Source organism: Lutjanus erythropterus, chromosome 17, assembly GCF_056507025.1.
Source record: "Lutjanus erythropterus isolate fLutEry1 chromosome 17, fLutEry1.hap2, whole genome shotgun sequence".
In the NCBI taxonomy this organism is placed as follows: Eukaryota; Metazoa; Chordata; class Actinopteri; order Lutjaniformes; family Lutjanidae; genus Lutjanus; species Lutjanus erythropterus.
This window is the reverse complement of record NC_139333.1, coordinates 14,619,474-14,631,963: the sequence shown is the minus strand read 5'-3', so window position 1 is coordinate 14,631,963 and position 12,490 is coordinate 14,619,474. Positions and strand designations below refer to the sequence as shown.

Genomic DNA, 12,490 nt, shown 5'->3' with positions numbered 1-12,490 from the left:
GGTTGATAATGGCTCAACATGCCATTGACACTGTAACAAAACCACTCAGGAATTTAGGGGAATAAAATTACCTTTTCTCATTAAAACTTAACATAAATATACAAGTTTTATTATTCAAGTTAATTAAACTTAATATTTCTAATATTTATTTTATGAACATTTCAGAACTTATAAAAGTGAATAATTCTACCTTTAAGTCTTTTGACTTGAAATCATGAGTTGAATGAATGTACTTTCCAGAGTTCAATCACTGATAAAGTTTCTAAAGAAACATGATCAGCATATCGGCAGACTTCCCAGCATGCATTGTGTGAGTCAAGTTGTATTTAAATATGTTACTATTTTTATTCATTATTTATTTAATATTTATATCACCCCTTACCCTGTCACGTTACTTTTAGAACAATAGTGAGTAGTTGCAGCTAAGGTTGTGAGTATGTTAAGTATGTTTTTCTATTGGTCACAGAGCCTAAGAAATTTACAAAACATGGAGTAAATGCATAGAATTATGGTAAAAGGTATAACGTATGCTATATGTATAAAAGTTGAATTTTATAGAGCACAAAATGAGCAAAAAAATCATATACAATGAATAACAACAGTATTTTATGTTTTCAGTTGTCGACATTGCCACAGTCATGAAAACATTCTCTGTATATAATTTGATAGGAGGAAGTTCTAAACTAAACACCTGAATTTCTCAGTTTAACCACACAGCACGTCCTCTGCACAGCAAAGTGAAGTGACACTCCTGTGGTCACAGTGCAAGAAAAAAAAACCAGAAGTGTATTTTGAAATGAGAACCTATGTTAGTGGTTGACCAACAACAGATATCAAAACTGAACAGAGGAGAACAGTAACTTTGCCTGGTTACTCATTTTCACAAACAAAAGCAAAACATTTCTCCAAAAAAACTGATTTAGATTTTATTTTCCAATACAGAAGTGGAATATCATTGTAAAATTCTTTGTACAAAAATATGAACATTTGTAAAAACAAAACAAACAAAAAAATGCAGTTGGGAAAAAGTAATGGATGACAGAATAAGAATATAAATATGATAAGGCCAAAAGTGTTGGAAGCAAAACCACTTGTTGATCACATCAAAAACAGTTGGATATCCTAAAAACATGACTACTACTTTTACTATAGAGATATATATTAGATATATTATATGGGATATATGAAATATAGTGGAAGTCTTGTGTGCATCAGGACTTTCATGCCGATGAAATTTCCTCATTGGGCTCTGAAAGAGAGTACAAAAGTTCAAGCTGAAATACAAAACATGAACAAACATCCTGATGAGTGTCAGATTTACTTTTTTTATTGTGCAACAAAATGACAGTTGGTAACCTTTCCCTCAACCAATTAGAGTGTGTTTCAGACGACAGATTGGATGATTTCCTACTTCTAGAAGTTGAACTATTCATAACTGCCTTCAATTGTTTGCAGTGTCTCACCTGTCCAGGTTCGATAAACAGGCAGCTTGAGTGCAGGGTGTGTGATCTCCACGCAGACTCTCAAACGTGATCTCTCGTTTTCTCTGGGACCCCTCCTCAGGTTGACTTTGTTGATGTGCAGGGCTCCTGGGTCCTCCCCTATTTCTTTGTCACTGTCCTCGTCCAGGTCTGACTTTGTGTCCTCATCCCTGTCAACGTTGTTATTGTCCCCGTCCACTTTTTCATCGATGTACTCTATTCCTTCAGTGTCAGGGTCTGTGACGGCAGCTTTCGTTTCTGTAAAGTAACACCAGTAAAAGGTGAAGACAGCACCCAAACTCATACGGTGTTGTATACAGAAAAAAAAGTCAGAAAAACAAGGAATACAGTTTGCACAAGGTAATTTATTTTGGCTTTCTGCTGTACTCATCCTCCTCACAGGAATGCAACACTAAATAATTGCAGAAAGGTACTTCAGAAGTAAGGGCAAACATTGCCTTTTTTTTAAAAAAAATGACTGATGGTTAAATTTAAAAGTAAATAAATAAATAATAATAATTGCACTGTATTGGTAGCATAGATCAAGGCCTTATAACTTTAGCCTACACTAATTTGCACTACTATATAAAAGGAAACGTACTTATTGCGTGTCCGTTTTTCCGTGTCTCCAACTGTTTGCTTGTCTGACTCGGCAGGCTCGTGGACCTTTCCAGGGCGCACACACTTTTCAGCTCCCTCTGTCCGTCATCTCCGATCTCCTCTGTCTCATTGGACACCAGTGGTAAGAGAGTGGGTCCTCCGGCTGCCCAGAGTAACTTGACCTTCGGGTGACCTCCTTTCAACAGGAGGGAGAACACACCGACACCTTCACTGCTCCAACACACTGAGATCGATGGAGGAATGGAAGGAGCTACTGAGGGGATAAAACAGAAAGTCTGAGTGTATACAAAAGAATTAAAAAAAAAACTAGCCCTCCATATTATAAGGATAACATCCAGACGAGCAAGTTGTTGACAGTAAAATAATGATTCATACCAATGTCAACATGTCTCCAGTGTCTCTCAATAGGCTCAAGTAGGGAACAGTGCTCCACTCTACAAATAATCCCTCCTCCTCTCTCCTTCTTCTCCTGATTTGTTGCTCTCCTCTTCAGCATGGCTGTGGCCCTGTAGAGTCTGGGCTGAGTCTGTATGGGGCCCCACATCTCTCCTCCCTCTATCACCTCCTCCTCTCTGTCATCTTGCTCTCCCTCTCTGAGCTTCAGCCAGGTGACAGAAATGTTTGGAGGGTGGAAGTCTGTGATTTCACACCCCAGGGTCAAAGTCTGGTCCGGCGAAGAGGTGGAGCCAATGATTTCGGACACACGTGGCCTCCTGATGAAGCCTATTCGGGATAATGTGGTGAGTTAAACAACCTCTTTTTGATATGGTAGACTAGAGATGGTTCCAACAGGGGACAGTTGCAACAAGCCTTATTTCTCTGATCAGAAAGATGCTAGAGTGACAATTTTGGGATCAAAACTCAAAAGCAAGTTGCCTTGAAATTTTAAGTGGGCTCAACTTGAATTTGTTTAAAGTATATAATTAAATACATAGTATAATATTATTATATTATTATTATTGTTATGTAAGAGGAATGCAAAATGTGTTACAACCAACCCAAGTCTCCCCTATCATTGAATCTTTTACCTTTTCTTCTTCTCTTTCTTACCTCTGGTCTCGCGGGTGATCGGTTGCTTCAGGGCGATGTGGTGGACACTGACCCACACTTTAGTGCCTCCCTTCTCCAGTTCACTGCGGGGCAGTTTACACTGGCTGAAGGCTGAGAAGAAGCCCTCAGAGTTGGGTCGAGGGGAGGATGAGGCCTGGGAGGCCACAGGGCTCAGCTCGCCCCCCTGGCAGAACCAGCGGAAGGTGATGACGTCCGGATGGAAATGTGACGCCCGCACTGTCATGCTGATGATTTCTGCAAGTCAGAAATCACAAGATTTTTTTCTCCTTACAGCCAGAAATTTTTTACATGTACTGAGGTACAACAGAAGGATAAAATGTTTGTCTTACCAGAGTCATTTTGTGTCTCCGCCAGCTGAATTTCTGACACTTCTGGAGCAGCTAAAAGGGAAAGATAAAAATAATTTCCTTTAAATACTTTATGAAAATCATAGAGAAGTAGAAGCAAAATGAGTAAGGGGAAATCTTTTCTTACACAGGATTGTAAACTTCTCAGACACCCTCTCCACCACAATCTTATCTTTGCCCATGTAGGACACCTGGCACTTAAACACAGACCCCTTGTGGATGGAAATCTTGGGGATGAAGGTGAGCGAAGAGATCAGCTGTTGAATGCCACTTCCAGATGAGTGCAGTGGCCCCTCAGTGTGCAGCTTGTAGTAACCCATCTCGCCTCTGGAGGACAGCAGAGGACCTTTCTCTGACACTGGGGAGGTGAGAGTTAGACCGTAGGGCAGATGGATGGTGGTTAGGGGGTTATAGAGGCAGTTAAAGTTAGCTTTGGAGGTTCCTATGTGTGCAAGGTTATAGATTGTTAGCAGAATTAAGAGTAAAAGAGAAAATGTGGTATGTTTTAGAGAAAGTTGCAATACAAATAAAAGACATTTCATGTTCTGCCATTCATTTTAATTAATAATGTATTTTTATGACATTAATCCAAACACCTTTTTATTTCCTACTTATCCAGTTCCCTCTTTTATTTCCTCTTAAAGGGGTAGAGTTGTATGAGGTTATTATTGCCAACAGCAGACGCTGGTCAACACACCTCCAATTTGGAGAAGCAAAGAGGAGCACCAGCACAAAAGCTAAGCAATGTCCCACTGTGGACAGGGTCAGCAGCCGAACTTATTCTAGCCACCTAAAAAAGGCACTTTTAAAAAAATGTCAGTTTAAGTGTACTTTTTATTTAGAATATTTTCAGTGCTTATCTTGCTGTCAGACAGCCTTTTCTGGCAGGAAGTCACAGGTATGAAATTCCAATATCACTCTGTCTCGCTCAACCAGACTCCACTGATGAAATCAGCAATTTTACCTCACAGATCATGGAACATGGAAGTTGCTGTTCTACCACTGCCTACATTGGTTAGTTAGTTTGTGTTATTGTGTGACTTCAGTCTTAAAAGGATTGTTTGGGTTTGCTTACGTCACCCAGTAACACAAACAAAGCAGCAAGGTACTGATTTCGCCCACAGTTTGGTTGGTTTGAAAAGTGCAATATTTTATATTATTATATTTTTTAATATTTTAAATACGCCATACATTTAAAATCATATTGACTTGTTTAGATGGACCTGCTACTTTTCTCCACCATCCACTGCCAACATGCTGAATATCTACAGTTTCTCAGAGCCTTCATAGCGGCTTCCCAACTCTGGGAAACAGCCTGGGAGACCTTAAAATACAACTTACAATGCACATAGCGCTACGAAGGCTCTGGGAAATGCCCAGTTCAATTTGAGGTTACTGCCAGCAGCCAATTAGCGTAGCTTAGCACAGAGACTGTAAATAGAGTGAAAGCCTGGCTCTCTCCAAAGATAACAAACCTCCTCTGAAGGTCATTAATTTACACAATATATCATGTTTGTTTAAGCCATACAAAAACTGTAAAACCTGTATCTCTGCTTGCTTGGCAACCAAACAGTGATGACAACACTCCAAGACATAGTGCAGCACACAACTCTGACATAAATCACAATATGTTGTTTTCATGTTTGGTTTTTGCACTGATTGAAGAAATGAGATATGACATTTTGATGAATGAGCTGATTTAGCTGCTGGTGGTAGCTTCATTTAGGCCTACTCTGCAGACGTGTGAGTGCTATTGATCTTCTAACTCTCAGCAAGACAGTAAAAAATAATATTTTTCCAAAATGTTTTAATATTTCTTCAAGGTTGGAGAAATGATGTTTTTCTTCACTGTTTGACAGTTGTCATACGCTTTTTTTTTTTTGAGGTTACACCACTCAGTAAAATGAAACTTTATGATCTTCACTAGAATATAAAATTTAATAAAATTATTTGAGTTTGAACGATGTTTGGCAACACAGTTTGAGTTTGTGATTACTGACTCGGGTCAGTGGGGTCAAATACTTATGTGGACATGCACAAACTCTCCTACCTGTGATTGAAGTGTCAGAGATAGGGTTGTCATTGAGGAACCATGCAGTCTGGACCCGGTCCACCCTCCTGCCCTCAATGCTGACGGTGACTCTGCCCTTTTGACCCACAGTCACACGTGGAGGGAGGATGATCCCTGAAACATTCAGAGACTTCTGTTTCTCTGAGTGAGGGCAGAAAGAACAGAGAAAAAGAAGTCATAGTGAGAAAAGGAGGACTAAGGTGGCAGCTGTAATGTAATAATTCCAGGAAACACTGCCAACATTTTTTCTGAGTGAGTATATTTCTCACAACCTGCCAGACCAAGTGGTCTGAAACCCAGTATGTACAGTATGCACAGTTTAGTGAATCCAGTATACTGTTACATTACTGAAATATAACTAAACTACAGGTAAAACTACTGATGTATAAAGTAAAAGTAAAAATAAAACATATTCTTCTAAAAAACTAGCAGTAGTTAGTTTTCATCTTAACTTAAAAGAGTTATGTAATTTATATTTATTATCTCATGTGATCACTTGTGTATTTGTGAATGTGACCAATCGAGTTGCAGCTTATCTGAAGCTATTCTCTCACACTACTGGACCGATCACCCCAATTCTTTTTGTGCACATGCCTGTCTGTGTGTGATAGCTCAAGAATGTCTCAAAGGAATTTCTTCAAACTTGGCATTAATCCATCCATTTGGACTCAAAGATGAACTGATTAGATTTTGGTGGTCAAAGGTCAAAGTCACTGTGACCTTGCACGCACATTTTTGGCCATAACTCAAGAATTCATATGCTAATTGTGACAAAATTATACACAAATATCTAATAGGATTAAACAAGATGAGGTGATGACATTTTATACCCAAAAGGTCAAACGTCACCTTCACAGTGACATCATAATGTTGAGCTCTATCTGTCCTCTGCACTCCTCTGTAGAAGTAGTCTGAAGACAGCATGTTTTTTACTGTAAGCTACTCACTGGAGTCACACACTCACAGTAAGAACTTTCATTTGGTCAAAAAACATACTTACTACCTTTTATTTAATTCCTTCAAAGTTTCAGGTCAATATAGTGGTAACTTTTGTATGAAATCCCTTCAAAGTCTTCGCTACATAAGTTATGTGAGTCTGGACAGACATTTGAACTGTAACTTGACTGGTTGGTGGAGACATACAACAGCGAGGCAGTCTATTTTTTGACTGCTCTGTTTTATACAACCATTGACAGCTGACGTCTCACGCTTCTTAACCAGCTGCTAGGGCCCGCAACAACTGCTTCAGTTTTGTTTCAGTTAGGGACAATATATGTGAGGGTCATGTTAACATCAGCAGACCTTTACAAATTTTCACTGGTTGCATCTTGCAGTTCTGGTGATATTGCGGTAGGTGCTTCACCATCTGTTGCCTTCTGGGTATCACTCTACTGAGTTACTCTACTTAACCAAGGGTAGTCTTGCTGTTGCAGTGGTAGCTTTGAAAGTTATGCTTTCAGAGTAGCTTGGCCAGCACTGAAGGCTCTGACTCACCATCCCTCCTCCTCCAAGAAAAGCCAAAGCAGAGCAGGAACACAAGCACGATAGAGATGCACATCATAGCCACTGATGCTTTGGCTGATTTAGTCAAGACTGGAGGTTCATCTGAGGGGAAACAGTGAGAAACCATAAAAGGTTGCCATGACAAATAATCAACAACAAGAAGCAAAAAATGTTCAACTTCTTCCAAAAGTGGCACCACGGTATGTGGCATGCATGTCTCAGATCAGTGTGGAATGTATTTTGCGTTCATTGTATTTATGGACCATTTCAAGTATTCAGATTAAAATCTTACCTTGTGGATCCAGCTTCTCTAAGTCTGCCGAGCCATTGACTGGGTGCACTAGCCCAGGTTGGTTTACTGCACACTCCACCCTCCCACTTTGCTGCCTCTGCTCGGGGCTCAAAGTGTAATAACGTCTTGTTCTGTAGGTCCCATCTGGGTTCTGCTCTGTGGCAGGAGGCTCGGGGAGGACCGTTCCATTTTGAAGCCAGGACACAGACACTTCCTCTGGGTAGAAACTCTCCACGTCACAGTAAAGGGTTAGAGGAATGTTGTTGGAGCGTGAGGGCAGGGCAGAAAGTCTGACAGAGGGGACGTCTGATGAGAGACAAATAAAATGTAATCCTGTGGCTGTACTTACAATGTTTTATAACTGAAAATGAATGAGAAATGTGATGAGTCATTGTGATGTTTAAGTTGTGCAGCTTGTTTTTGTGTCACTCACAGGTGACATTGAGTTGGAAATCCAGTTCCTGATAGCTGCCATTGTGTGACACTTTGCAGCCAAAGGTCACATTCTGGTCCTCGCGGGAAGGGTAGATGGTCAGGTTGCCCACAGCTGTGTAGTACCCATCTGGAGTCTGTTCACCTTCAACTTGGTAGGGCGACTGAACCACTTTCCCATCTTTGGTCCAGGAGAAAGAGACAGGTGGAGGGTAGAAACCATCTGCATGGCATTTAAGATGGCTCTCTGTTTCCAGCACCACCCACTGCTGAGGGATGGAGAGAGTAGGGGAGGCTAAAAAGCAGAGAAGAAGAAGAAATTGAGGAGAGAAATTTTTACCTGTGCACTTGAACTGCCCTACATAGCCAAAATTCAGTAACTAAAATCTGATTTCTTGACATATATTTGCCATAGGACATTTTTTATACTGTACGCACAATTCCAAAGAGAACAGCATGTTAATGCAATTAAAACAAAACAGTGCTAAAAAACAAACTTTACTTTCAAGGAAATTATTCTAAGGATAGAATGGAAAACTGATATTTTGTACTTCCAAATTTTTTTTTTGGAAATGTTTACATCAGTTATGTTTTTCTGTAAAATAATATGTACAAAAAGACATAAAAGGAAGGAATTACATCCTATCCATCCGCTACTTATCCAATCAGCTTGAAAACTTTAAACTCAACTTCAGCTTTTCTGGAGTTACTGCGCTCTGCCTTTTAAGGGCAGTGAAGCCCAAATCAAATCTCAACAACTGAACATACCGAGGATGCTTAATGTAACGTTCCTGGAGTGCAGCATTGTGGAGTTGTAGCTGACTGTGCATTCGTACACCCCCTGCAGGTTGAGTCTGGCTCTGAGGACGGTCAGTGAAAAGTCCCCATTGACGAAAACACCGGTGTCCCAGCTGAAGCCTTTCTTTATTTGCATCGCTGCTTCACTGAATGAGGCGATGTCTGTGCCGTTACTTATCCAGCTGACCTTGAAGAGAGTCTTGTTTATTTTATCCCCCGTTAAAGAAGAAGGGATGGTCACGTTGCAGGGGAGGGTTGCATTCGTATTTGGGCTGGCCTGTATTTCACTTGGTGACACTGCAAGCAGAGTAAAACAGTTTGGAGAAGGAGAAAATGAAGAGCTTTTATGCAGCAGGACTTAGTGATGCTCCTTAACTGCAGGAGGGTCTGTAAGACTACTGATGAGATTGTGATCCGATCTTCAGCTGCAGTTTTAATTGAAAATACATTCCTGGCTAAACAAAGGATGGCTTAATGTTTGTATTTGAGTTCAATGCTTTTTGTAATAAACTATAACCAATTTTCATAACCTGAGTCAAGCTAACATATAACATGAGCTTACACTGTGTTACATGCTGCTATTTCTTCTTTCAAAAGAAGAAATAACAGTTTTGGTTGCACAGTCTGGTGTGACCAATAGCTAATGTTAGCAAGTTTATAGTGCTGTATAACTGACATTACAGGCAGTCAGTAAAGTCAGTTATCTGACTTTATTACTCAAATTCTACTTTTGCTACTTTTACACTGTCTTTAATCAGATCACAATAAACTTTTCAGTAGTCTTTCACAAAACAAATGCAGCACTTGCCACTTGTAAGCACAAAGCCTTTGCAGCCATTATAATATTGTACACTTTATAGAAATTCAATCAAGAGACATTTTCACATAATAACCACATCTCCCTTTTACAAGTGAAAATTTAAATCCACTATGTATAAAACCCACCTTTGTTCAATTAAACATGCATTTTTGCTTCCATAGCTTCTAGCAGCTAATGTTAGTTAAAGTTAGCAAGCTTATATACTGCCGTAATTGACATTAACTGACATTACGGAGGCAGTTAGCTGACTTTATGATATTACATTATTATTTGAAAAGTTCAAGTGGTTTTATCACAATACAAATGTGACAAATTTAATTGCCACTTTCTAGCCACAAGAGTAGCTCTCATTAAGTTAATCTCATAATAAATCCCCTTATAACAGTACAACACAACACAACACAACACAACTGCTATTTTAACTGTGGTGAAAAACAAGATGATTTGTTAGTGAATGTTGAAAAGTCAGGTATCTTTGTGCTTTTCTGGTATTTATGGGAACTTGAGACACCCAGCTTCAAACTGGAACATCAACAACAAAGAAATGTCTCAGCCTGGTCACAAAGTTCAATTCGTTTTTCTTAAAATTGGCACATCAAAAAAACCTGAATGCACAGTGATAAAGAACTTGGTGTGAGGAGTTTGAGTTTCATGAAATTTTCCACTTCAGATACTTTCTTTTCACCGCTAATCGTAAATCAATAATCTCAGTATACCTCCTTGAATCAGTGTAAATATAAAGCCTTTCAGCCAGTTCTGGCCAACTGATGAGCTTAATTAGTAACTAGTACAATAAATACTCTCAGGCAGAGAGCCAAGCACTTGTAAACTTGTTCGGTGTGAAGTGTTTATGCTGCACCTCTTGTTAGGTGTGATAGATGAGCTGCTCAAGGCAGGCAGACAGGAAGGAAAAGAAACGTTTAAAAAAAAGTAATAAAAATAGGCATGACCAATGCTTTCATGACCTACATTCATGTGTAAATGGCTTATATTTGGCTTCAAAAATACAAAGAGTCTTAACCAGTTCACAGCAAACACGATGGTGACCCACCAACAAAGGAACACTGACACACACTGTGATCCAAATAAATTATAATCTTGATTAATTCAAGCAATTAAAAAAACATTCAGCTCAAATCAGATCATTTTATAATTGTATGATAATTTGAATAAGCCTTTCACTGCTTGTAACCATGGTTATTATCATCCTGAAATCACCTAGACATGGTAGCATAGGTAAAGTCTGCTGATAAGTATTCCACCTCATATATAAACAGTGATTTCTCAGCTGCAGCTCTGAACAACAGCTCATGTTATTATTGTCAGCCCATGTGAATATTGTCAGACTGCAGGCCTGAATGACATGGACAAAATCTTCTTTCACTGTGTATGAGATTTTACATTGCAATACCATGTGTCACAGGTCTTCATATGTATTGAAATAGTTAAATATGTACCCTATGTACCCTACAAACAACTGAATAGAAACTGAGCTGTTTGTAGGGTAGATTGTGGACAGTTGCAACAGTCAAAAACATGCTAGAGTGATGCATATGCTCAGTATGTAAAAGTTAAGTATTTTTTTTTCATGAGCTGTATTTCTGTCACATTGATGTGATCTTTTGGACTAATCAATGATTTAATCAAAATTTATTTTGTTTTAGTCATTATTTTATTGACTTCTGGGTGACATGTTTAGCATATGTCTGGGTCAGTGTGTCTGGCTAGCACATGATGTGCTGTCATGGCTGATAGGGTGGGGACAGTTGCAATACACTGTCCCTAAGTTAAGCAGTTATATCAAAACAGACCAACAACAGCATTTTGCAACACACACAAGGCGTTGTGGGTCACATAAAAGGGTAGTTCACACAAATAAAAATGCAAATTGTTAATAAAAGTTTGTTGCATTGCAAATTGTTCCATTCCTCCTGTGTCACACTGAAATCAAGAGAGAACATCTGCACATTGACTCAGAGTAGATCTATGCTCTTTGCATAAACATATTATAACTGTTATCTGATAAATATTACTAAATGAATAAATAATGCTTTGAGATTATCATTAAACATTCCACATATTCAGAATACTATGCTTATTGAGACAAAACCTACTGTATTTTTAATATGTTGCAATTGTCCCACGACTGTGTTGCAACATCTGACTTTGTCCTTTCAAATACATATTGAAAATGATATGTCATACACAGTCATCTTCAAATGATATGGGCAATTATCAGACAGATGTAAGTTTGATATGTAAAGATGTGGTTGGTCTAGCCCAAACTGTCTCTGAATAACTAAGAGAAATGCAAAAAGTGTGGCCACCATCCCCAGTCTCCCCTACACTCTAAAGCTGGCCATAAATCAACACAAAATAAAGGTCAGGTGCCTGTTAAGGCTGGCCTGTCTGAATGTGACCAACATATACCATCTAAACCACTCTAAGATCAACACAAACTAATGATTTGCTTTGGGACTATACAAGTATATAGTAAAATATCTCTGTTACAAGACTTCAAATTCCACCCTATCAGAGAAAGGTCAGAATCAATATTTCAAAATTCAGGTCAGACTTGTGCAAACCTGGCCAATAGGTGAAGAAACAGCAATGCAATCCATGTTTGAAATGACACAATACTCACCATGCTTTATGAGAGTCAGGAAGGCGACAAAGACGAGGACTTTACACCGCATGGCCAGACTTGTCTTGAGACCAACTTCTTATCATCTGGCCCTTTTGCTGTCTTATATAGAGCTATGAGGTGACAGTGGGCGGGTTTGTCCAGCAGGATGGAAAATAAGAAATATTGTCCGTGGGCCTCAGAGGAGTGAAAGGAGGCCCTTGATATGTGTATGTCCTTCTAAATAAGCGAGGAATGGTTGAGCAAGAAGGAGAAGGAGCGAGATGTGCAGGGACACACACAAGTGGGCAAACTTAAAATTCAGATGGGCCTCTGGCCAAGGTTTCGGGGCTACTTTACATTGGTGCAGTGTTGCTATGAACAAACGGAGAGGGTGATCCCACTGAGCTTATGTAGGCAAACACTCAGGC

The 12,490-nt window shown here is 39.3% G+C and overlaps 1 protein-coding gene across 3 annotated transcripts; it reads right to left on the bottom strand.

Moving 5' to 3' along the window:
• Positions 1–900: 900 nt before the first annotated feature.
• On the bottom strand, positions 901–12,237 carry LOC146311951 (uncharacterized). 3 transcript variants are annotated; one of them, XM_084740778.1, is made up of 13 exons: positions 12,081–12,237; positions 8,587–8,913; positions 7,820–8,113; positions 7,387–7,692; positions 7,086–7,196; positions 5,571–5,732; positions 3,648–3,962; positions 3,503–3,553; positions 3,153–3,407; positions 2,478–2,825; positions 2,083–2,352; positions 1,464–1,739; positions 901–1,249 (listed from the first exon to the last, which is right to left on the bottom strand). In XM_084740778.1, the coding sequence occupies exons 1-13, from the start codon at positions 12,130–12,132 to the stop codon at positions 1,221–1,223; spliced, it is 2,796 nt and encodes a 931-aa protein (XP_084596904.1). In that variant the 5' UTR covers positions 12,133–12,237; the 3' UTR covers positions 901–1,220. The 3 variants fall into 3 exon arrangements, with proteins under 3 accessions (XP_084596904.1, XP_084596903.1, XP_084596906.1); XM_084740777.1 differs by having other exon boundaries at positions 2,083–2,355; positions 12,081–12,236; XM_084740780.1 differs by having other exon boundaries at positions 2,083–2,355; positions 3,648–3,878; positions 12,081–12,236.
• Between the last annotated feature and the right edge of the window lie 253 nt (positions 12,238–12,490).

Bases quoted from the DNA above. Each gene is read 5' to 3' on its own strand.
- LOC146311951 (XM_084740777.1), bottom strand. From the start codon at position 12,132: ATGCGGTGTAAAGTCCTCGTCTTTGTCGCCTTCCTGACTCTCATAAAG. The intron at 8,914-12,080 runs GTGAGTATTGTG...CTCTGCTTGCAG, and splicing joins CCTGACTCTCATAAAGCATG to TGTCACCAAGTGAAATACAG. The intron at 2,826-3,152 runs GTAAGAAAGAGA...TATCCCGAATAG, and splicing joins GATCACCCGCGAGACCAGAG to GCTTCATCAGGAGGCCACGT.